Below are 26,339 nucleotides of genomic sequence, written 5' to 3'. Positions count from 1 at the left end.
ACCCACTGTAACACTGCTCACCAGCTGCTACACCTCTCAGCCTTCTGGCATTCCTCTTTTGTCCCTTCCTACCACCTTCCCCAAGCCTTCATCTCTCCTTCGAGGGGCAGAAATGTGGCAGAAGTGACTGAAGTGTTTTGGTCACCCAGGTATCCTTCTTGTCCTTCTCTTGCAAAACTATTCTCTACATAAATGTAATCCGTTGGCTGTTCATCTCTGAATGATTAATCACTCAGAAGCAGAAATACTTGGGAAACAATTCACACTCATCTTTTGATTTGAAAATCCCAAGCCTAATGCACTTGCGTAAAAACCAACAAATCCAAATAACTCACTACATAGCAGGCCTGGGCAGTTCATAGCTCTTTTCCTGGTTTCTGTCCCATTGTCATGCAGTTTCAGATAATCACATTCTGCCTGTCCCCACATGTTGACTTCTGTAATTTTCATGCCTTAAGCTGCCACATGCTGTGGACAAAAGCAGTTAATCCCAGAAACAACTGCAGCTGAAAAATTGATGATCCCAATAGCCTGACAAGTAGATGAAAGAAACAGCAACAAACAACTGTGAGACAATTCATCCACACAATAGGTACTTCTCCTATCTTCAGGAATTAGTTGCTGTCTTCTTCACTTATCAGTTTTTTTCCCTTATTTAATGGATGCTCTCAATTAGACAATTTCTCTGTAGAGATTAAGTATGAAAAGCTGGTGTGACTCTGAAGGCACCTGGATGTCATCTGTCCCTAAAGCACTGTGGTACAGTTGCTATTCTTGCTTTATGCCTTCAATGGGTTATAAGTCCAGTTCTCCCTCTCTTATCTGTGACTACACAAGCATTCAATCTCGGATAGCAAAATGCAAAAAAAAAAAAAAAAAAAGTAACAAAATGAAATAAATTTGTCTAGGCAGGGCAGAGTCCTCCTCACCCTATAAACATAGAACAGAAAAAACTGTTTTGCTGAAGTGCTTTCACCTGGAAAAAAAAAAAAAAAAAAAAGGAACAGAGGAACGGAATCACCTCATTAATTCTTGTCAGTTTTACTAAATTGTCTCATTTTTCTTTTTTTCTCCTTGGGACCCTCCTATCTCAAAGTAAAATCTCCAGAGCTGCAGAGATACCCTTGTCTCTTCTCACTGTTTCTATTAATTCCAGTCTGAAAGAGTCTGGAATAATCAAAGCCACATAGGATGTGGCTGGCAATACCATTTCAGCTTTATGTGTTCATGTTACAAGTATGTCCAAATGTTAATGAGCAGGATGGGACCCAAGCACCTGACGACTCAGGAAACCTGCATTTCTCTGCAGCTCTAGCAGCTACTCCAGAGCTCCTCTAACACAAATCTGGTTACCAAACCAGACCAGATTTGAGTTCTTATATTGAGCTAAATGCCATATTTCTCTTCACTCTGAATCAGTATTACAGTTTCACACTTTACTGCAGCACTCTGCTGACCTACACTATGAATGAGTACTGCTGCTGCAGTGACCTTTATTTGCAAGTCACCTTTTCCACATCACCCAGGATTTTACAAGCCTTTATTAGATCTTTCCCTGGCTCATGAATCTCCAGCTTTGCTGCTTCTTGTACAGACACTGCTCCATTGACCCTTCTCCAAACTCTCCCAGCCTGTTACTTCCTCCCACTGCTCAACTTTTGTTAATTCTTAAATAAATGTCAGTGTCCAGATCTGTTACGAGTTATCATTTACTCTGCCTGAACTGTTGCAGGTCTTTAACTAGTGCCCGTGTACTAGCTATGATTTGTATTTGTACTGAAAGTGATGAGTTCTTGTGCTCACTTTGAATTTCTGAGGATCTGTTTTTCCCTCTTGTTTCAGATCTTTAGTCACTGCAATATCCATAAGTGCTTGAAGTGTCAGCTGTCACTAACCCAGTGGTCATGGTATACAGGATTTGACATCTGTCAGTGGTCACGTATCAGGAGGAAATATGTGCATGGCACTCCTGAAAGAGCCACTCATAAAATTCTGTAAAGGAAATGTTCCCTGGATCAATAGAGTTTTTTATTTTCTTTATTTCTTTCCATCTTTATTAACATGCTCTACTTTTTATTGTATATCTCAGCATTTAATTCTGCTGCTTTTTCTCTCTTTTTTTTTTTTTCCAGTGTCATAGTGCTTTTTGTATGTATTGCAGTTTCTGTGTAAATAAATAGGAGGCGTTACTTTTAGAGCAACCTACACATATGACAAATGCAATGTGCCATATATTAAAGTAAGAATTTAAGCTATTCATGATCATTATTGAAATTCAAATTAACTGTAACCACTCTAGACACAAACCCATTCATTACTTTAGGCGCCCTATGTATTATACAGTTGAAAAGGCAAACAAAATATTATGATGGAATGACAAAGAAAATGACACAGAGAATATGGTGCCAGTATATACATTAATAGTACAGTTTTCCTTGGAAAATGCATTTAATTCCAGTAACTTGTTTAGTTCCAGTAACTTGATCAGAAGGGAAGAATAAAATTAAAAGAAGATCAAAGGTCTCCAGAAATAGAGATGATAACTCTTAGACAGCCAGTCTGACTTCCATTTAATGAAAAGAGAAAAACTGCAGGATTATTTAAGTCAAGGGAGGAGGGAGAGGGAGATTATAGCAAACACAGTGATTTGTAGGAAGGAGGTGATTTACATTCATACAGAAGCAGAGACCACTTCAGAACCAACTGAGTTTATTCAGGGACCAAGACAAGTATAGGTTATCTGGCTGTCGTAAAAGGAAGCTGTCTAGAGAAGTTACAGACGTCCTCTCCCTGGAAGTAAAGGCCAGGCTGGATGGGGCTTTGGGCAACCTCAACTAGTGGGAGGTGTCCCTGATAGGAAGAGGAGCAAGGGTTTGGAAATAGATGATCTTTAAGATCTCTTCCAACCCAAACTACTGTGTAACTCTATGATTCAATGCTCCAGAAAGATGTTTGTCTGTCTGAGTCACAGAGATTTCCAAAGGAATAAAGAGATGATCTTAGAGTACTTTGGCATTGTGTGTCTGCTTTTCCAGACTGATACAACTATCAGTTAGAAGGGCATGGAACATAGTAAAAGTGGGACTGGGATATTTTGTTTCCTAAAAGTCCTCACAGACTAATGCTGGCAGTGAGCAGAACTGCTGTACAGCCTGTTGATCTCCATTCTGCATTTGTGATCTTTCTTTTCCTTTCTGTGTACACTTGTCCATAGAATACTGGTCCCGAACTAATGCAAAGCTGATACTGAACAGCACATCATTTAGGCATGGTTGATAATAGATGGAAAATACAGCAGAAAAGCTTTCATTTGCCTTAACTGGATGCACATAAGATGAAGACTGCTCTGAAAGTAATGCCTCCTATTTCATTATGTTGGCCCATGACATTAGACACCGATGTCAGTGGTATGGCAGCAGAGGCTGAATGTTCCCACCAATATGCCGTTACATTTTGCTGCCATGTGACAGATGGCAGCAGAGAGGTAGTCTGACAAACTGGCGTCTGACATGGAAGCATGTATGAAGCAAAGGTGTGTCAATGAATTCTTCTGCATGGAAAAAATGGCACCCACTGACATTCATCAACACTTACTGAATGCTGATGGAAACTAAACAGTGGATGTGAGCACAGTGAGGCAGTGAGTGGTTCATTACACCAGTGGCATCAGCAACTGGTTCACCTCTTCTGGTTGATTTTTATGAGCATGGCATGCAGACTTCTGTTCATTGCTGGTAAAAATGTATAGCTAATGGTGATGACTATGTAGAAAAACAGTGTTTTGTACCTGAGTATGTGCTCTATCAGACAGTTATTGTGCTCTCTGTATCTGTTGTAGTTTTCCTGGAAATAAATAGGAGCAATCTACGTAGAAGAGCAAACAAACAGAGCGGCAACATCCTCTGCATTACATCTCAATTATAGAATTTATGAAATCAAAGATTTACCTAGGAAAACTGAATATGAAATCCCACGGATTTCATCCCATGAGTCAGTTGAAATTCAGTACAATGTATTTTTTAAGTCAAGCTTAGAAATGTGACCTTTAAGTCACAGTTCCATTTTTAATTTTAATTACTTTTATCTTAATGGAGAAAAGGAGAAACACGTCATTCTGAGTTTTTAAAATGTTTAGTTGGAAAATGTTCCAACTAATGAGTTTGACTAAATCTAGGGGAGATGGCAGGTGACACATACCAACATTTTATCACTGTTACAAAATAACCTTAAGTTACTTCTAAATGAAGGGTTTTTTTTCAATGTTTTTCCCTCTTTCTATTTTAAATTAAAATCCAACTGTACAATGAAATCCCAAGACGTGTATAGCACAAAGCATGATATTATACTGTTAGTTCCTTAGAGTCTGCAAAAGTCCTTCTGCCAAGTAACTTCAGCAGCTGAAGCATATGGAGTAGCCTTGGTCCCAGTTCAGTGCCATCCCAAGGAGACTTCAACTGATCCACCAACTGAGGAGTGGCTGTAAGATCTAAAAATGCACCTGGAAGGCTGTGAAAGTGTATTCTTCTGGAGAAAAATACCTTAAATGACAGCATCTCTCCCCTCTTTAAAAATACTGTGAGCATTCATGCAGTTTCTACTAATTAGGGCAAAAACCACGGTAGTGAAGTGGAAAATGATGTATATGGAGAATTCCTAGACCTGGGATGTAATACTTCACAAAACAAAGTTGTTTTCTGACTGGTCACCTCACCTGGTGATACACAAGTGTAGGCCAAAGATGACAGATTTCTGTACCCAAGAGAACGGAGAAAATCCAATGAAAAGCTATAGGAAAGGACTGAATGATAGTACGTGATCTGCATGCATGATAAACCCAGTATGAGTTCAGAGATTTTGGTTGTGTACAATAAAGTAAAAACTCAGTAAGGGATAATGATATGTCACTGTCATCATCATACAAATAAGATGTGCTCTAAAGGGCATTACTCCAACACAGATTGTTCAAACAAAGCCGCAAAACACAAGCATTATGTTAATGGAAAACAGAATGCAAACCAAACCCCTGAAAAACAAGGAGGAAAAGATCATCAGGGAATGTACTAAGATATTTTTTGAATGCATTAAAATAAGACAGTGTCATGAATGCCAGGCCCCTTATGACATACAGCTGAAAAAGACAAATAAAGAAGATGGTGAAAGAGCAGGAAAGCTGAATGATTTACAAAAGTATGTACTTATCCCAGTGGCACTCACTTTGAAGCAACAATGCGTCATTAATGGAGGTGGAAGGTCCTTTAGAAGGGACTAGAAAACAACCTGAGCAATTTCAATCAGATTTAAAAGAACCAGGAAGTTCTTCACACTACTCACCAGCAGAAAAAGGAGTGCCAACAGAGCTCTTTACACATAAAAATGCCTTGGGACTGGAATGTCAAAGTCAACAAGTCAATATGCTACTCAGTGTTCATCCTACAGTGATCACAACCCATCCTTCTGGTACAGGTACAAGTGTAGTGCATGGCTGGCAGTGTGTCTGAAGTTTCCCTGTGTAAGCCCTTGCAGGGCTCCAGTCAGCCTCTGATGGACTGCAACAGCTACCAAGGGAAGGAACAGAATCCAAGGCAGAGGGATGTTCTCTGTAGCCAGACTGCTTAACCTGACATCAATTTTGAGGAAAAAAAATGGCAAAAGAAGTGTTTTGGGTTGAGGATCAACGATTACAAAGTTATAGATGAACACACAAATTCTGTCAGTCAGTAATGCTTTGAGAAATACAGATCTTGTTAAACACAAGTGTGGTTGCAAACACATCCCTTTGGAAGTGGAGAAGCTAGGCTTTACATTTAATGTAAAGCACACTCTCATGGATGAAGAATTACCAACAGCTTTCTAAAAGCAAATACCCATAGAGACAAACCATCAGATCATGGACAACTCCTCAAGCTTCAGTCAGTAACTCAGTGTAATCCAATATGCCCATCAGCACTCTGGAAGCAATAGCAGAAGTGCTGCTGGGAGAATTTACAGAAAATGCATGGATTAACATAACAGTAAATTACAAGAAAGAAGCAACATTCTCCACCCCCCACTGCTTGCTTTTTCACATCTGGGTTTAATACAGAGAAGATCAGATTTATGTATCAAGGCATATGAAATTCCAGCCACAGGCACAGGAAGGGTGCTGCATCCAGTACAGTATTACTGACAGCTTGTTGTGACCTTTCCTCTCTTGGCAAGGAAGACTAATAGAACTTATGCATCTGTAGATGAGGAACTAAGAAGTGTCTGTAAATGTGGGATCCTTTTTTTCGATGTTGGGCTGTTCGAGCAATAATGAATATCTGCCAGAAAGGATGAGTAACTAGGCAAGATACAGAAATAAATCAGAAAACACATTTTAGGATTAAAATCAACTCTTTGAATTATTAAGATAAGATTGAGGAACAGTTTGACAAAAATGATGAGAAATTCACGTGGACTTTTAAATCTAATAGAACAAGGCCAAGTGAGGACCAATGGATCTAAAGTTCAGTTAAATTCAAACCAGAAACAAGACATGATCTATGATAGAAGCTGTGACATACCAGGAGGCCATACTAATAAAGAAAAAGCTCTGCTACTCAGCATGACTATTGGGGAAAATAAATCATGTTAAACACAAGTGTGACCAGCAAACAGCCTAGGCTTCCTATCTAACACAAAGCATACCTTGGATGGATCAAGATTACTCTCCTGAATGTAGTACAAATGTTTATGATGCGAAGGATTGTAAACTACATGATCATGTAGAAGGTGGCTCTAAATGGTTCCTATTAAGTTTTTATGTACAGAGTCAGTCTCTGGACAGAAAAAGAAGCAATGAAAGTACAGTGAGAGCTAATTGTCAGTAATATTGGATGGTATTTTGGGGTGTACTTTGTATGCTGCTGCCTTCACCTACAGCCACTTTGTTCTGTAAATTCCTTATTACTTGAAACTATAGGATAAATCACTTCATTGCAAACCACCTCTGTGTGTAGGTTGACTATGAGTAGATAATACACGCTTGCTATCATTTGTTTCAACAAATCAGTAATCATTCCTCATGTTTATTTCTAATACTGTGCTTATTTCTAATTTATTCAAGAACTGCTATCCATAAAATATGAGTCTTAAAGTCTCCAACAGTCATGTTAATCATGAGTTGATCAAACTCATGCAGTCATTTCAGGACATCTCTTACAAGCACAGTCCCATCAGCAGTCAGATGAAGTCCCAGTGGGTTCACTATTACTCTGCTTGGGCACATACCACTTGGCTACCATCTTAAGATTGAATTTGCCATTTCATAGAATCACTAAGGCTGGAAAAGACCTATAAGATCATCTAGTCCAACTATTAACTCATCATCATCATGCCCATTAAACTATGTCCCTCAGCACCACATCCACACAGTTCTTAAACACCTCTAGGAGCAGTGACTCCACCACCTCCCTTGGCAGCCTGTTCCATATCAATACAAAACTTGGACAACATGGAGATAACTTACCAAGGATTTGATTTCTACAGTTTCTCAATAACCTTTATGTAATTCATCTCATGCACATGATCGAAGCGTAGGCAACCTACAGACACTAGTAAAGGTCTATTCTGAGCAATTTATTGCTTCTCTCCAGCAGGGGGATCATTCATTTAATTCTACAAGGTAAAAGGGTCCATTATATGCCATTAATGCCATGCTGTCCTTCCTCCAAACCTCAGTCACTGTGTAGAGTGACATCATTCATTCATAATGCATGGAAGTTCACTTTGGGGATGAAACCATCTTGCTGATTAGTACAGTAACAACCTATGGTACAGTTGTCATGCCTTTGAAGTTAACTTCAACCCTACCTTGGGATGAATGGAAACCAGCCACGTCAGAGGAATAGACAATAACACAGAATTCAATTTTTGAAAAATCCACTTCATGATTTTTTCAGAATGTTTCACTTTCCATGTGCTTTTAAGGAGGCTCTCAAGGTGCCCCTTGTCATCAGCTCTATTTGTGAGTAGCATCAGGCAAGGTCAGTGCAAGAAAAAACTTTGCTTTTTTATGTGCTATGTCTTAGTAACATGTGAATGTCTTTGTAATTAGAGGGGCAATTATTACCTGAAGTTGCTACAGACAGAGGTGTTGTATGAGCACCATAGGGAGCCTTCCCTAAAATTCCCAAGTCCAGTACAGACTGAAAATCTGGCCACTTTTCTGTGGCAAAGGTGCAAGTGAGCTTTATAAGTATTAGAAATTGCTACTTTCCAAACACAGTTTTTGTTTTAATGCAGCAAAGAAGTGTCTATACTATAGGAGACATTTATGAAAAATTAGTTATTTTTTTTCTTGGGCAGGGATTTTTTTTTTTTTTTTTGACATTCTGAAGAATCTGAGTCTTTACATGAAAACAAGAAGTTGTGTATCTGTTGCTTGTAGCTCTTTTGCCATTCTATTAGTAATTCTGCCAGGGTTGATAGTTTCCATATGCATTTTCTACTGATGATGTTATAATCCTGACTCACTGTTTATTAAAGTTTATTAAGGCTCTCATTTCAGCATCTGAGAATCTAAATAATACTCCAATTATTGTCTGCCTTGTTGAAGAGACCACAAATGATTTTCTCAGCTGGTGGTAAGTTGTTTTCTGCAAAGTGATGAATAGGAAATCATCTATTTTTGCCCTTGTGGGAAAACAGCTGTTTGCTGTACTAAACTGTACATTTATCTGTGTGGCTCAGACCATCTCCCTCTTAATTTGGTCTCCTACAACAAAGTCACACTGTTCATAACAGTCACAGAGTGACTGACACTCTGTTCATAACAAATATATCTTCAGTTCATTTTCAATACACATTATATAAGCTTTTCCAATTCCCTGATATTCAGCAGCTGCCTCTGTTTTCATAGAAAGTCTTCCCAAATGACCAGATATCACACCAGCTTCAGTTAAATACCTGTTCTGATACTGTTTCACTCTCTATCCCACTAAGCAGTTATTTTTAATACATTATTTTAATCATGCAGACAGGTCTATATGTGTTCAACAGACACAAAATTGATTAGATAAGCCGTTAGGCTCAAAAGTCTGTGCAGATTTATGTTATCTCAGGAAACACTCACTTCTTTAAAGCCTTGCAGAATCAATTGACAGCCAGACAGATATACCTAAGTGCAAAGCTGGAGAAGGCACCAATCCATTTTTATCTCTTCAAAACAGGTATCAACAGAACGGAGGAAGGAACTGCTGGATGGGAGGTGCACATCCCTGTAATGACTTCAGCTGTTGCTAAGTTAAGCCAATTTGTATTGGATTTTTTTTTCTTATGTGGAAAAGCATATGGCAATTTTTCACCAAGTCTGAGGACAATCGGTTTTCTAGGTGTAGAATAATTTACGTAAGTGCATCCTTAATCATTTGGACAGCACATTTTTCAGCACGTGCAGGATGCTTTGCCTTGGTGACTAGAAGAGCCATCTCATTTTTCACCCATGAACTTGCCAAAGTTCACAGCCTCCAGTGTAACCACAACTTGAAATCCCCCTGAGGGTCCATCTGAGGACTCCGTGACCCTGTTATTGCGCACTGTTTGCCTTCTCAAGAACCTGTCTTTCCCACTGAATTGCAGTGTTATTACTGAGAAACAGGAGGGAGGCCCATCAGCTATTTGTTCACAGATGTGGGCTTCTCTATCAAAGAAGAAGTTAAGAGAAGTAGTACTGTAATAGTAGACTGCTTGAGCTGTTACAGAGATGGAACAAAGAGGTAGGAAGAAAAGGCTTTGGTACAGGAGGCTTGAGCCCACATCCCCAGCCCTTGCCATACTGTTCCACTGCTCTTCTGTAGCTTATGGAAGAGTCTGATTTTGGAGGAAGACAAATCTCTGAACTAACAGACTCTCCTAAAAAAATTCACAGCTCACCAGAGAGAATGAGAATCCAGACCTAGTCGTCAGAGATAGAACAGTCCTTATATGAGGTTTATTTCTGTTGTTCTAAGTGTAATAATGCACTTTAATACTTAGTGTTTTGTGCAAAATTTTGCCTTTTCTAAAAGTGACAGAAATTGCTTAGGCATTTTGTTCTGGATTGCCTTGCGCCTGTTTGTTACGAAACAAAACGCTGTAAAAATAAGGAATTAAGTTCATCGTGTTGAATATCACTCAACAGCAAACAGAACACAGAGAGAATACAATCTGTTCTTTATCGATATCTTGCACAGTTCAGTGTGCACATTCTGTCTTGCACTAGGGTGGGTTCTTAAAATGTTACAGATGCAGGCATATACATTGCTCAGAATAACAGTATCTTAGACATAGTAGTAAAGTCTACAGTTTTATACAGAGTAGAGAAGTGCCAGTTTTCCCATTTTCACTAAAGGACTCTGAGCCCAGACGGCATTACTGTGCTGTTATTGCTACATACACTGTAGACGAGACTGAGGTAAACATCTTGCTAAGTGCACACAGGTTATTCTGTCTTGTATACACAGACACAAGAACGCTCACACACATGACATTTCAGCTTGGAGGATGTAAAACCCCACAATCCCTGTGGTGAAACAAATATAGAGCTTTCTGAAACTGTAGATGTTGAATCTATAATAGGAGAACTGCACCCAGTCTAGCTGGCTGACATAAACTGTGCTAGGCTTCATGTTATCCAGTTCAAGGGAACAGATCACTGAGGTAATGAACATTATTTCTATATAAAAACCCACACAAACGCCCTCCATCAAGTATATAAAACAGTTCCTCCAAAAGGTTTGTATTCCGAGTACAAAATGTTAGCAGTTATCAGAACAAATAATAAATCCTATGAGTTAATGGGATAACACCACTGAAAATAAACAAATTAGAACACTACACAATTAAATTGCGGAACACACTATTCATCCTTGCCAGCCACTGATTCACTAGCAAATACAACCATGGGAAGGAGTTCAGAGGCTAATGGAGCCATGAGTTCACAGGGATCACCTTATCTGCCACACACACCACCTGGTCGTGGATTTCATATGCTGCTGCCTCTACTCTCCGGTATAGAGGCTTCCCAACACTTTTCTCGCTCCCTCAGATCGCTTTCTGCTCAGAGACTCTTGAACTGATTGTGAGGAAAGAGATCAGCAGGCACTGAACACCTGCAGAACTGCTGTGAATTAGGTTAATTTCTGCAGCAAGGTTTTCTTCAGTCTTACACAACAGTTAAGAGTTGCTCCCCGCAGATGCTGGAGGATGCACGTCCAGGAGGTGAACTCATTACCCTCCCACGACTGAGGAAAGCTTCCCAAGGGTAATGAGCCGCAATACCTGATGTGAAGTAGGTGTGCACACAGACTTGGCATTTACCTGCTATTCTTGTGTTTGATGTGGAAATGAGATGAAAAAGTGCACAAATATCAAACATGCTTAATAGTCAACACCGCATAATAGTGGATATTTCAAATACCCTGCTCCTCTTATAGGACCTGCTGTTCCTACCCAGTCCTGTTCTCTTGGTGCTGATCCCTCCTTTGAGGCAGGAAGCCTGGATCACGCTGTTTACATTTTGATATAGCCATCCATCAGCACCAGACAAGAAAATAAAAACAAAAAACCAACCAAACAAAAAACAAGCAAACAAACAAAAAAAACAAAAGAAAAAAAAACAAAAGTAAACTAAAATTTTCTTCCCCATTTTGTAATTCTCAACAAACGCACTACTTTGGTATGGTTTGCACATCCTGCTATTTTTACTTTCCAGAGTGACAAGGCATGAGAGAATGAATATTCATTCTGGAACATTTTTCTGATACAAGTGAAAGCCCAATCTGTCTATGACTTGCTCAGTTCTACTGGTATGCTGCTAAAAAGCAGAACAGCATTAAAAGACAGAAACATCTGATCCAGCAATTGCAGAATTACCCTACACCAGGATCAAATCCTGCACTCATCAACTCCAAGTAGCGTGGCTTTGGCAAACCTGAACTGGATACCTAGAGAAAAAGAGTGCAGATTTCGAGACAAAACCTTTACTTTGATTTGACTGCTGTTTATATATTGACTGACACTAGATGGAAACTGAACTGCAGTTTATACATATGCAAATTCTGAGACAAAGTCTGTGGCATGGGTAGCTTCTATTTTGCTCAGACTATCCCAAACAGAGGGAATTACACATGCAAACAGGGATGTGGTACTCTTTATATTCACCACTGTTCTTGTGATTTCAGATTTGTTTGGATCTAAGTTTTATGTGATGACTGGAACAGGGCAAATAAATTTGCTACATATTTGGCATGTCTTCATTTGTTGGCCTTCACAAAATCACAGAACCACAGAATCAAAAGGTTGGAAAGGACCTACAAGATCATCTAGTCCATCCATCGTCCCATTACCCTTTCTACCTTAAACCTAATTATGTGATTTGAGAATGCAATGATATTAAAAACTCATACTGAATTTAACATTGGATAGCACAGTGAAACACATCATAGGGTGCAGATTATTCATAAAGGATCAGAAGACAGAATGCCAGAGTATCATATGCGCCACAGAGCAGAACGTATCGACTGAATTACTGAATGCGTTGTTAGTATCATATTGTTAGGTCACAAGTACAGCTGCCAAATCAGAGCAGCTCTGTTATTTGCCCAATAACCACTCATTATTTTCCTTAATTATTCAGCCTGCTTTAGTTTGATCCTATACAAGCTGAAAACTTGTGGAAAAAAAATATGGCCTGTATGGAAAATTGCTGTGGGATTGCAAAACCTGTAGAACTTGCCAAAGAAAATGAACTCTACAAACTGTTTTCCTTGTTTATGTGTTCTCTGCAGGCCCACTTGTTTATGTAAGGGCTCAATATATGATCAAGTTACCTTGCGTCAGCCTGGCCATGGTAATTGTCTGTGTGTGCACTTTTGGCCTGCAGCAAATACAAGAAAATTTAGCTTAATTTAAACCCTTTCTACTGCAGGCAAACTAACACAAGTTACATTCAGTGCAGGGTGGAAGCAAGCACCTAACTTTCCACCAGCTATATGCAAAATCTCAGGAGCCTGTGTGTGCGTCTGAGACCCAGGACAGTGAATGTCATTCCTCCCCAATTAGCCTGGAGGTGCTACAGGACAGCTTTCTTTTTTTTCCTATTTTTTTTTCTTTTTCCTATGAACATATTGTGTAGGCACATTTTAATACTGACAAAGGACTTACCTGCCATGCCTCAACCTTCTTAATGTCTGCACAGGATCCGTTAGTGAAGAGTCCTTTCCCAGGGGTACAAGTATATATATCCTGCAAAGCGTGAGCAATAGAATACACTGCCAAATACACATTATAGGATATCCGCAAATGCGTGAAGTCCATGTACGGTGTCTCCACACTGGTGATGTTCTCATCACCTGTGCATGGAGGTCGGAAGGCAGATGTACCATTTCCAGCTCCCAAGCCCTCTTCATGGGCCTTGTGGAAGGAAGCTGAAGCTGGAGAATTTTTGGACTCACTGGGGAGATAGCAGTTAAATGTCTCTTCCCAAAACTCCTTGACAAAACCATTGTTGGCAGACTTCTTGGGATGCACCTTCTGCAGGAACTCACGAAAGCCTGGGATCTGGCCTGCCTTCAGTGCAAACCCAATGGTGCTGCCGATGACACGGAAGAACTCTGGCATGGCTATCAGGGATGAACTGGCCCAGGCTTCACTTGCCAGCCAGATCTTGCCAGTGATGTTTCGCCTGACAATCTCTTTGATGAGGGGTTCCAGGTCTGGTCCACTGGAGAAAACCACAATCACTCGTGCTGTGGAGTTCTGGATAACCTCCACCACCTGCTGAATCTCTTCTTCATCTGAGTACTGGGAGATGAGCTCGCTAAAATCAATGCAGATGTCTCTCTCCTCTGCTTCCTCCCGAAACTTTTCAATCCCTGGCCGACCGTAGTCATCATCAGCTGCAATCGTTCCCACCCAGTTCCAGCGGAAGTACTCAATGATGTCTGCCATCGCAGTGGCCTGATGCTCGTCATTGGGGATTGTGCGGAGGAAGGACTTGAACTGGTTCTTGTTGCTCAAGAGACGACTAGATGAGGCATAGCTGACCTGTGAAAGCACAGAGAACAAGAAAACAGGCCATGAAGTGAACTGCCTGGGCATAAAATGTGTACATTTACCTAGCATCACTGTCAACCTATGTAACCTTGGATGAGAAGAAGGGAAAGCTGGCACTGCACTGTCAGTCATGCCCTCTTAGCCTGTGATTGTACACATGGGTGTCCTGAAGACACACATACTGGATCAGCTGCTCAGACCTGAGGGGCTGGAGCAAGTGCCTGCCCTCACAAGGCCAAGGACCAGGGATAGAGACGCTGAGACTTGCCTGGGGGAATGGCAAACAGGTGAGCTATGGGTGGCACTTCTGTTTCCATCCTTAAACAGGCTCCATCAGGAACCTGAGCCTGTTACATAAAACCCTGCCAGATGAAATAAGTGAAACACAACATTCTTCACTGGCCTTGACCATGGGTAGGGTAATGCTGTCAATAGCATGATTCCTGATTGATGACCAGAATCTGTAAAGAAGCCAGTAGAATTTCACACTCCAAGAGCCACTGTATTTTAACATAAAATGGGATTTCATTTTCTTTTCTAAAGCTATCAAGAAATGTCTTCTTTTTCCTAATCAGAACAAGGACCATATGCTCTTAAGATATAGCTTGGATTTTCTACAAGTAGGGAAACAATAAAACCTCAAAGAGAATAATTTAAAGATCTGAAGAATTTTTAAATCTCACTTATCTTTCCATTTTCACATTGGTATCTGAACTCTTTAGGACTGCCTTTCACTTTGAAAAATCTTCTATAAACAGTTCATTTTGTATAAAGTGGAAATTTATATAAAACCTTATCTCTCTTCCTTAAGCTCTGAAATTTAGTATTTCTGCAAGAAAGAAAAGAATGAGATTTGCCAGTGCAGTTTCAAGGGCCACAGGAACAAATCATTCTTTTACAGAGCCACACTTTCCCCTGGCCATGCTCCTGCCCTTAATTACTCTTCCACAGCCTTCAACCAGGAAATACGAGCAACAAACGTACCCCTGCAGATGTTGCAAGAGACCCAACAGCTGAATTTGCTCTCTGTGTATTTTAGTGTACAAGAGTCAGACCTGGAAGCATCAAAGGAAGCGACCTCAGATGAAGTTACAGTATCTTCTCCAACCTTTCCAGCACCTGTTTGTTTGGGAGCTTCCAGTTTAAGCTTGTCCTGGTATTGACTCTAAATATGGGAAAGCCTGTTTTTTATGAATTCCCTTATTCCTAACTACTAGCAATTTTACAGGTTACACCAAAGTAAGATACTAAGAAGCAGAACAGAAACCATTTCAGTTTCCATGTCAGCAAAATTATAAGCCTTACATTAACTGCAAAATATACTTCCAACTTATACTGAAATGCAGGGTCTATAAAGCAAGGATTTGCTAATGGCCTTGCTAAAAATGGCAGTGATAACTCATATTCTAATGCTGACCAACAGCTCCCATTTTAAAAGCCTGCTTTCAGCTGTCAAACTTCAGCCACCTGGTTGAAATTTCATTCCATGCAGAGAACTGAACCTCTTGACCTCTTTATATTTCTGTAACCACTAGATAAGCCTACTTCCCTGTAGCACAAACATCATTCCCTGTTCAGAGGAAAGTTCTGAAAACTACAAACATCTATGCACTGTCCAGCCCACCAACTTTTCTTAACAGCCCTTGCTCATATGGTAATGGGATGTGTAAATCAACAGTATGCTTTAAATTATGACCACAGGGTGCATTACCCACCACCTTACAGTGCTTCTCTGAGCAATATCTAGACAGCACTTGTTAGTCACAGCTTAAACCATTCTTGTCCTGCTCAGAGACCCAATCTCCATTTCTTAAGATTTCTGCAAGGGAATGAAACCGATAACATTAAACAGACAAGATATGCTACTGTTCACCAGGAAAGCAAGAATCCTTCCTTCTTCATTTGTGCTAGAGGTGGGAATTGGAGCCCTGTCTGAAATAAAGAGCTATCCTCTCAGGACAGACTTTAGAGCGCAGTGTGACACAATCTCGTCACAAGGCCTCCTGTAATTTCTAGCACCTATGCTCATTTCAGAAGGGGAACTGGAAGTGTTAGGCTACACAAGACAACACCTAAACTGATGAAAGTGAGTACTCTACATAAAATGCGCTCAGTGCAAAAATCTAAAAGCAGCAGATTCAACATTAGGCTATAATGTGATTGCCTCATATCCTACTTAGGGTCTGGGCAGAGTAACACCTTTGCTAAATAAAAGCACAGGGCTACGGATGCTCTTCCCAGTCCCAGTAAAGTCAACAGAATGAGAAGAATGCTTTGGCACAGGAGCTGGCATAACCACATCACCACACAGATAACCCAGGAACAAGGTGAGACATATCCACAAACTCTCACAAACCTCATTTTGGAGGTCGTAGGTCAAAAGAAAAGTGGGTCAGCTCTGAAGAACCCTTCAAAGCACCTTATCAACAGAGTCAACTACTTTACAGGTCACCTACTTGAATAATCAGAGATACTCATGGATGTAGAATGGCTGGCAAGGAATGAACTCTGTTCTATGGGAGATGGGCTTGACTGAAGAGGCACCACAGTGCAGTAATGTCACAACTAAGCTGTTGTAGCTACAGCTGCCAAAGACTTGTCTAAATTAGCAGTGTTTGCAGACTGAGTCTCTTAGCCTTTACCTTTCTCTGAATCTAAGTCTCTACCTGCCTCCTAGGCTAGGTTGCTCTAGGCTGGATGCTGTCACTGGCCAATTGGTAATCTTTGTGTTAGGGGATTACAGATTTCTAGGAGGTCATATTTCTGCCATAAAAAAACCCACACATTTTATATTCTCTCTCTCTTTGAGGATCTGTGTGAAGTGGCAAAGATTAAACAAGCCATGGAGGCTAAACTCCCCTTGAGCCCTTCTGGTGTGTGGCAGAGAGCAGAATGGAGAACCCAGCACAGCTACTGCACGTACTTGTACTGGCCCAAATGCATATCTGACAAGTGTGTGACTGAAGACTTGCATCTTTTACTAATAACAGAATTCATTTGAAATTGACACAGTAAATTTGGAGGGAAATAGACTGTTTTCTATCGCATAAACCATTGTCCCCTTCAGAAAGTCAGTGATTCTCACAGTTGTCTTACCATTTGGCCCTCCAAATGTGTTCAGTTATTGTATATAGTTAGGGTCTCTGCATTTCCAAACCTTCTTTTGTTTGAAACAGAGTCAGAGCACATAAGAAGCAGTGCAGCTCTCCATCATAGTTTCATAACGTAACCCTTTCGAAACGCCAATATCCCAGAGCAGAGAAGCAGGGGGTACTTCTGTAACCGAAGCAAGACAAGTGAAGGCATACCTGAGGTATGTAAAAGAGTCCCAGCAGATTGGCCACAGCGGTGGAAACCCCAGAGCCGGTTGCCCCCACGACTGCAATGGTGGAAGGGATATGTTCTGAGCAGTTGCAGAATTCATCCAGGTTCAAGGAGTCTATCTTGTTCTGGGCCACAAAACTCAGAGTAGCCTCAAGGGCTTTAGAGACTGTATTGCAAGTGTCAAATATCCTGTATCCCAAGGTCATATTGGGAAGGAGATTTGGGCTATTATTTATTTCTTCTATGGCAAAGATCATAGCCTGGAGCCAGCGGAAGCCTCGGAAATTATACCTAGGTGAGTGAAACAAATAAAAATAAAATGGAGTGAGAAGGAGGGAAACAAAGGTGAGGAGACCAAAGCTGAGACAAAAGTGAATGAAGGATTCTGGATGAAAAGACAAAAGCAGCTTATGCTATCTACCTCAGTCTTGCATCCTTCTGAATCTACAAACTTTTGTTTTTATCTTCAGTGGTTACAAAAAAAGTATGCATGTGCTAGAGGGTTCTGTTCTGCTTTCCAACTCATGTTGTGGTTTGACCTGGCAGCAGCTCAGCACCACACAGCCTTTTGCTTGCAGTGAGATGGGGGATAGAATCGGAAAGAAAGAACATGTAGGATGAGATAAAAACTGTTTACTAAGGTTGAAAAGAAAGACAGAAATAACATTAATGATAATTTTATATAAATATATATATATTTACAAAAGAAGTGATGCATGACACAATTGGCGACCACCTGCTGACTGATGCCCAGACCACTTCCAAGCAATGGCTGCTCCTAGCCCCCAATCAATTTCCCTCAGTTTTCAAGTTTTTTCACATGATGTCATATGGTATGGAATATCCTGTTGGCCGTTTGGTGTCAACTGTCCTGGTTCTGTTCCCACCCAGCTCCTCATGCCCCCAGCCCCCTTCACTGACAGGACAGTATGAGAAGCTGAGAAACTGAAACATTCTTGGCTCTGTGCGGCACTGCTCAGCACCAACTAAACCATTAGTGTGTTATCAACATTGCTTTTCTCTCAAAGTCAAAACACAGCACAATACCAGATGCTACAAAGAAATTCAGCTCTGTCCCAAAGGAAACCAAAATAACTCATCAGTTTGGGAGCTCAGTTCAGGAGTTATGAAGAAGAGACAAACTTTTCTAAGTCCCCTAAAATCTGAGAAAGTCAAAAGAGAGCATGCTTGGAGGTCTGGTTCTTCACCATGGGATACTAAACCTGGGCCTCCTAATTCCTGAGCAAATGCTCTAACATAAAGCTTCCCCTATCTGATTGCCTGCCAGGCTCCTCTGACATGTTTCTGAATGCAGATGGCAGTGTCTGCTAAGCATGAACATGATGCTGTCTGAAACTTGGGCTTAAGGATGCCCTATGTGCCAGTTTCTGATGGCATTAGGCAGGCAGTGTGAGATAAGACAGAGCACTGGCATGCTGCTGGATGCCTAGTAGCTCTATTCAGGAAAATTTGTTCATCTGTAACAGCAGGTCTCATATCACACGCTTTACAGTGAGAGAGAACACTGTTAACCTGTTTATACCTGAGAATTGAGACATGCTACAAACATAAATTCTAACATAACTTCTTAACCTGCTTGTCATGTATTTCATTGTTTTCACTGCAGGAATAATACTTTATTATGGTTTTCTCATATACCTGCTTTAGCCACAAGATAAAATGTCACCACCAGAGCTGGCCTGTGAAACTGAAACACTGTTTTTTGAAGCATTTTCTGTTCTTCAAAGTGGACAAGCTGTCTTTTCTGACTGTCTCTGAGCCATGCATGGAGAAAAGCCAGGGATAGGGTATGGAGGCAAGAGTGTGGGCCAGGACCTGGGTTATCTGCAGAGCATGAGACAGAAACTGATGCTGAGTAACTACTAACCCAAAACAGAGAGAGGCTTCTTCAAGGAAAGCAGCAGGGAAAAAAAAGTAGCTTTGACATGTGTTCTTCTCAAATTTTACTTACCAGACAAAGCAACCAGTTTTGTGTCTTTGAAGCTGCTACATTTTCAGACAACTCATCTGGTTTGGCTAAATTGACATAGAACTGGCACCTGCCCTTCCTTGTAATGTACTACAGGTCAGATTAGTAGCTATTTTATCATTTGGTTTTGAGTTGTGGTTGGAAAAAGGAAGGTGTTAAAGCTGTTATGCTTGAGATACATTGGAAGAACTGATGGGACCCAGAACTGGGAGAGCCTGGGGAAACAACCCTAGAATCGATTCTATATAAAATGGTAGATTTTAGGATTCAGATGAGTGCTATTTCAAAATGCTTTGAGATATCCATACCAAAGCAAAGGTTTCAAAAAACCTCCATGAAATTGTGGCCTTTCGATCTCCAGGATACATGACCTAAACACTTTTTAATTACTGGATAAAATGAGTTGATTCCAAAATGTGTTTCCTACATCTGGTTGCTTCAAAATTGAATTAATGTAGCCACATTACTTCCATTAGATGAGTTCTGTCTGATTCATCAGACAGATTAGAATCAGAAATTCTAAATATATCACATTTAAGGTTTATTTTTAGGTCATTCATCTAACTTCATTTCACCAGAGATCTTTGGCTAACTTCCAACTTTCCTGCTCTGAGGCTGTACCTCAAAGAAGAGATAGCATGGTTTCAGTACAAATATCTTGAGCAATATTAAGTCAGAAAGGCTGAGATCAATAAAAACTCTTAGTTATAATTTATGACCAAAGAGACATCTGGCTTTTTTAAGAACATCATTGGAGAATGGACACCTTTCAGAACAGGAATGTTCTAAAAGAACATTTAGAAGTAATTTGGTAATTTGGATCATTATTTTTTTCCTCTATTTCCAAACCATTAGGGAGTGAAAGGCAATGGGAGATATCTGAAATAAAAGGGCAAGTCTCATAGTGAATGAGGCTCTGTACATGAAAAAATATGACAGGCACCCCAAGCTGCCTCACATGGACGGTAATGCACTCTGGAAAGATCAGAATGGCAGCAAGGAGAAGTTTTATTACATTCCCTTTTAAAAGGCTACTTTTTTTTCCACGGATATTTTTAATAAAATGAAAATAGGATTTGAAGTGAGGAATTGTGAGGGCTGCTCCAAAAATAATGCCTCAAATGTTATTAGGTTGGCCCACAGTGTCAGAGGCGGATGTTGGTGATATGACACTAGAAGATGAACCTTCTCAACAATATTCTGTTACATGTTGTTGCCATGTGACAGACGGCAGCATAGGGGCAGTCTGACAAATGGTATCTCACACAAAAGTGCAGATGAAGCAAAGGTGTGTCAATGAATTCCTCTGCGTGGAGAAAGTGGCACCCTTGACATTCATTTTGTAGCATTTTGTAGCTGAGAATTTGCTCTATCAAATAGTGTTATTGTGTTCTTTGCATACGCTGTAGTTCTCATGGAAATAAATTGGAAGCATTACTTTCAGACTGACCTACATATATTCATGCTCCCAGTGTAAATCAGGAGAAAACAAAAAGCATTTTATATACTTAAAGAGAAAATTGCTGAGAAGTTGGAAAGTACAATTGTGAGAATTTTCACACGTTCCTGTACTTACAAACTTAAATTTAAGAAAATTCACTTTCAATTACTGATGTGGAGAATGACACAGAAGTTCAATTCAGTATTCTGCCCATTTGACAGACTTAGTTTAAATTATTAAAATGCAGGAATATTTCTGGTGGAATCTTCAAAAGCAGTAAGAACTGGACTACCTTCCACTTGATTTCAAAGAATGCATTTGTTATTTAATTCTAGAGATACAGAGTGAGTAAATTTTAGATTTCAGATGAATGCCATTTTAAAATGTTTTGAGGTATGTTTTTATTATCAAGGTGAAGATTTCTATAGATAAGCTTCATGAAATCTTGAGCTTACACTTTCTGAAGTATATGACCTGAGATCTATCAGTTCCTGCTTTTATTTTCCTTTCTGACAGAATGTTCCTGATGAACATTTATAGCACTAGGTCTGTACTGTAGCTACCTGAGGTGGGATTGGCATCCTTTTGCGGGGGAAAGTTGGATCAGGAGTGCTGTCTGTGAGCTAAATTCAGAATGCATTTGAAGTGCTTTAATAATTTATTTCAAAGTAGTATGGACAGCAGACATGCAATTCTCTCCTGTTGCACCTCTGCTGATAACAATTAAGAAAAGTCAGATGGGATAGAGACAAAACAAACCTCTTTATCTTCTCTAGATACAGTCAGATGAATGCAGTGCCACTAAACCGGAGTAACAGAAGCAAGATTTCATGATTCCTTCAAGTTCTGTGAATGGAAATTGTGTAGATAAATTCTTTTCCACTCTACCATAAGACCCCAAGAAAGGGTGTTAGAAAAGTTTCTCCTGGCTTCGTGTGTACATGAGTGATAGGTAAAAGCAACTTTGAATTTTGTAGCAGGTTACCAAGATCCAGCTGACCTCCTGTGCTGTACTGCTGGTGTTACTAATGTGACCAGTCACTGTCATTGTCTTTCAACCACTCAGAAATTTGACTGGTAATTTGCATGAAGAAATTGCAACATCCAAAGGATTTGCTAGCAAAATCAGACTTCAAGCTGTTCCCTAAGTTTCCCCATCTGTAAGATGCAGCCAATGCCACCAAATGCACAGGGACTGTCATAAAAAACAAAGGATGACAAACCCCAATGATGGCACAAAATCCTGAAGAGAAAACTGAGATATCATTTGTTTGTTCATCTGGTTTGGTTAGAACAGCTCATATTTTTTGGATCCAGTGGAGAAATGGAGATGTATTAGTGTCTATGAAGGAGAGCAGGCTATGAATTCACAGCTTCATGTGAATTCATGAGCTTCAATTATCAACACCTGCAAGGCACGAAACCGAAACCAAAAGAATATGAAGAAGAAAAAAAGCAATACTAAAACCCTGAATAGCTTCCACTTACTCTCCCATATCTGACATGTACTTTATTCAAGAATGGTGGCAAAGGCTGCACATGCCTCTCAGCAAATACCAGTACTTCCCTTCCTGTAGTGGTTGAACACATGCTAATTTTTTTGTCTTCTCTAGATTTTCAGTACATTAATTACATGTTATTGCTGTTACTACCACTGCTATTACTAAAATATGCCAGGGGACATCTTCAGTTGTTGGCCTTCCTTTAGTCAGGAGGTAAACAGAGCTGCTTACCACCCTTAAAAGTTAGGACTTCAGTTGTGGGAATTGTGCAGGCCAAAGAAGAATTTAAAAATGGTGGAAGAGAAAGAGGAAAAAGAAATAATTTGGTGTTGGTAGATAAGCATACAGCAAGATAAGCATACAGTTCTCCAGTAGGATTAGCAAACATACCCACAAGGCAGACTAGATAGATACATCCATGTTGCAAGCAGTTCAGGATGGGAAGAGGAATCCATGGGTATGGCCAGTCTGCGCAATAGTTCTAACAATAGCACTACTAACAATAACACTGACGATAATACCACCACAACTGCTTATCTACCCAAAATCAAGAAAGAAAAAGAGGAATCAGGTTATGAACAGGCCTCTGTGGGCACTTACAGGGAATGGGGGTCATGGGTTGCTTGTGCTGCACTCAACCTTTGTCTCCACCGTGCACATCAGATACGTATCAGCAAATGTCATAAGGAATGTTGCTGTGACAGCACTTAAGGTACACAAAGACAGAAGGTATATTTGTATCAAATGCGGGACACTTGGTTGCTTAAAAAATAAGGCATGTATGTAATTCTGAAGCACAGGAAACAGAATGCACTCTCTCCTATCTGACATTCGGTGTTGCAAATTCATGAGTAAGTTTTCACTTTGGACACTAGAACGCACTGCTTAAAGTGTGAAGGTGCATTTTCAGTATAATCAGCACAAAAATAACTGTGAACAGATCACTATCATTCCTTTTCCTTTCACTGCTGAGTAATGGAAACGTTTTTTCAAATAATCATGTGCAATGTACGCAGAGTAGGTTTGTATGTTGAGCTAAGGAGATAACATATGAATAGTGTGAAAACTGAGAATGGAGGGAGAACTGTTCAACCTAGTTAGAGAGTTAATGTTTGGGAGTACAGGTACAGCAACAAACACAGCTACGTGTGGAAAAACACGCAAACAAAACAGATCAGGTTGAGCAGTTCTCAAAAGAAAGAAAACCACATTATCTGAAACTGTCTGATACTGAACTCCGGAAGACTTGGGCCAAACTGTGTGCAGGGTTTCAATGGGATCCTCAGACATTTTCTTGGTCTCAAAGCAAGGAGGTTATCACACGGTCTGATGATTTGCTGCTGCTCAAAACTGATCAGGGTCTAATTTGTTTGGTGTTTGATGTGTGACATATTTTCTTATGTAATAAAGAGATTAAAGCCCATCTAAAAAGGGATGAACATAGAATGGGTTAGCCGCAACTTTGAAACAATATGGTAGAGCTGGAGAAAGTTCAGAAAAGTGCAAAAAGAGTAGTCAGAGGTATGGAAAAGTTTTCACACTTGCCAGGTATAGGCATGCTTATGTTCCTTTAGCTGATTTGCTGTCCTACAAAAGTTTTTAACACTGCAAGACCGGGGAGATTCCACGAGGGAAAGAACCTGGATCATATAGTATTTCTCCTAGAAAGTATGAATTTGATTTTTCCAGATTGGCCAACTAACCAGAAATTAAGAAAATGAACTGTGGTATGAAAAAATTCTAGCTTGTGGCCAGGAGAATGTATTGGGTTCTTTGAATCTGCAAGCACAATCCTTCCCTAGATTACTACCTAATCACAGAATCATAGAATCATAGTTTGGGTTGGAAGAGACCTCAAAGGTCATCTAGTTCCAACCCCTGCTGTGGGCAGGGTACCCAGCTGCTAGATTATGCTGCCAAGGTCCCATCCAGCTTGGCCTTGAGCACCTCCAGGAATGGGGCATCCGCAAAACCAAGTGGGAATTATGGAGTCCAAAACCAAAAAAAATCCCCTTTTGGTCACAGTCCATCTCATGAGGTTTCTGTGCAAGTTCAGTCAGAGGAATCTACTGATTTATACACTGCTTGAAGTAAAAAATCCATTCAGAAAAAATATCTGTTCTCAATTTAACAGATACCAATAACAAGAAACTTACCACAGTACATAAACTGTCACATGGATTCATCATTCCATCATTAAAATCTGATGAGTGCTCTCAAAAAGTCAATTATTTCTGAATTAAACCTTTCATTCACACGCAATGAAAGAGCTTCCAGCTATCTGTGACTGAATTATCCCTCTGATCAAATTGCAGCTGCTACTACCTCTGCAGCTGGACTTTTTGCCTTTCATTAACTATTTTTTTTGTGTTATGCTATCAACCGACAGTTTATCCTATTCTTTTAAGGAGTGTGGAGAAACAGTATAAATGTCTATTCAGTCATCTCCTCACCTGCTAATTCTTGGTGTAGCAGCAAAAAAGGAATACAGATTTTACCCACATAAATTCCAGGTGGAGGTTGCCTTTGTCAGATCAAATGGCACATATAAGGTGTTCCCGTTGCGTCCTTATAACAGCTGGCCTAGCTTTTCAGAATATGCTTGCTATTGGTAGTACTACCCAGCTAACATATTTTTTGGCAACCACATACTTGCAGTATTTCTTGGGAAGGATTCCAATGGCATTTCCATGTCAAGATAGTCACTGATGCTGACCCAGTGCTGGCAGAAAATATTCAGGCTGCAAATACTGGCATGTCCTGCCTGCCACATGGAGCAGGTAAAGAAGACAGTGAGTCGGAATATTCCATCACTTTTCAGCATTCCAGTTTTAAAATGGTGAATCAGGTGGAAAAGAATATTGAAACAAGCTACTTTTCACTCCATGAAGAAGGCATTCTACATATATTTAGCTTATGACTTTCATGTGCATGGAACTAAGAAGCCAAAAGAACCTCTATTTAATTACACTTCTTTCTATGCTCTCCCTGGGAGGGAATCTGGGAATGATCTCATAACACAGATGGATACGTTCTGCTCAATATCAAAATAGTGAGTAGTGGGAAACTGCACTGGGGATCTGTAGGCATAGCAGAAATGCCGTCAGTAATTCTTCATTCCCATTGCAACAGAACTGTTCTCGGATGAGAAGCCCAAATAATTCCAGATATGCACTTCTTTGCATAAGGTTACAGAAGGGGCCCTATAATGCTGAAGCGCTTTTCCCATGCAAGGGCATGGCAAAATTCAGCATCAACTTTTTTTGTATTTTAATTGGAATCTGTTTCTGCCCGTTCCCAATTGTGATGTGTAGTATGTACAGGGTTGTGAAGTTAAAAAATCCTCATGTTTTTTCATAAAAACGAGCACACCTCAATAATAAGAGAATCAGTTTTTACAGGTATTTCTCCATCCAGAGTTAATTGCCAAAGATCTGGACAAAACCTGATATGCACTGTTTAAAGAGAAGGAGAAATCTTTGGGTCAGGAAAGACTGAGTAAGGAATTCAAATCTGGGACTTTGCAAACAAAGGTCCTAATGGTACAGATATATGTTCAGTAGGAGTTTTTCCAAAAGCAGTAATCTATTCCACTCTCACTCATTCACTTGTTTGGGCTGTAAAGATGTTTGTAAAGATGAGAGGTAGACTGTAAACAATCTCCAAATTTGACTCCTCAGCTATTTTGCAAGGCATGGCTGTAATAAAATGAACTCAAAGGCACTAGATTTATTTTCTGTCCTTCTGCTAGGAAAACTCATTTTTGGATGCTATTCAAATATCCACTGTGAATGGCCAGAAAGATCAGTGCCTTTAAGTTTTGGCAGCTCTGTGTAATTGCCTTCTTTTGCTGTCCAAACACTACTTGTGATACTCTACTGCACACACTTCCAGTCTTTACAAATTAATTTTCCTGTTATTTAAACCATATCTCCTCAATGCCTTACAGAGCAGCGCTCTCTGAGTATTGGATTGCATCTGTACACACTCAGCTCATAGCTTGTCACTTGTAGCACTTCCTCACTAG

The 26,339-nt window shown here is 40.1% G+C and overlaps 1 protein-coding gene across 2 annotated transcripts in view; it reads right to left on the bottom strand.

Moving 5' to 3' along the window:
* The window catches only part of CASR (calcium sensing receptor), a 70,060-nt gene that overhangs the window by 7,814 nt on the left and 35,907 nt on the right, over positions 1-26,339 (bottom strand). Inside the window, exons 3-4 of one of the 2 annotated variants that reach the window (XM_090148722.1) lie at positions 17,364-17,670; positions 13,165-14,046 (exon numbers count right to left, since the gene is read on the bottom strand). In XM_090148722.1, coding sequence (XP_090004848.1) covers positions 13,165-14,046; positions 17,364-17,670 — 1,189 coding nt within the window. The remainder of the gene's footprint in view (positions 1-13,164; positions 14,047-17,363; positions 17,671-26,339) is intronic. The other variant, XM_090148729.1, reaches the window with a different exon arrangement.

This window comes from Phasianus colchicus, chromosome 1, assembly GCF_987193195.1.
Source record: "Phasianus colchicus chromosome 1, bPhaCol1.hap1.1, whole genome shotgun sequence".
In the NCBI taxonomy this organism is placed as follows: domain Eukaryota; kingdom Metazoa; phylum Chordata; class Aves; order Galliformes; family Phasianidae; genus Phasianus; species Phasianus colchicus.
The sequence above is the reverse complement of the archived record's forward strand: the minus strand, read 5'-3'. Positions and strand labels throughout refer to the sequence as shown.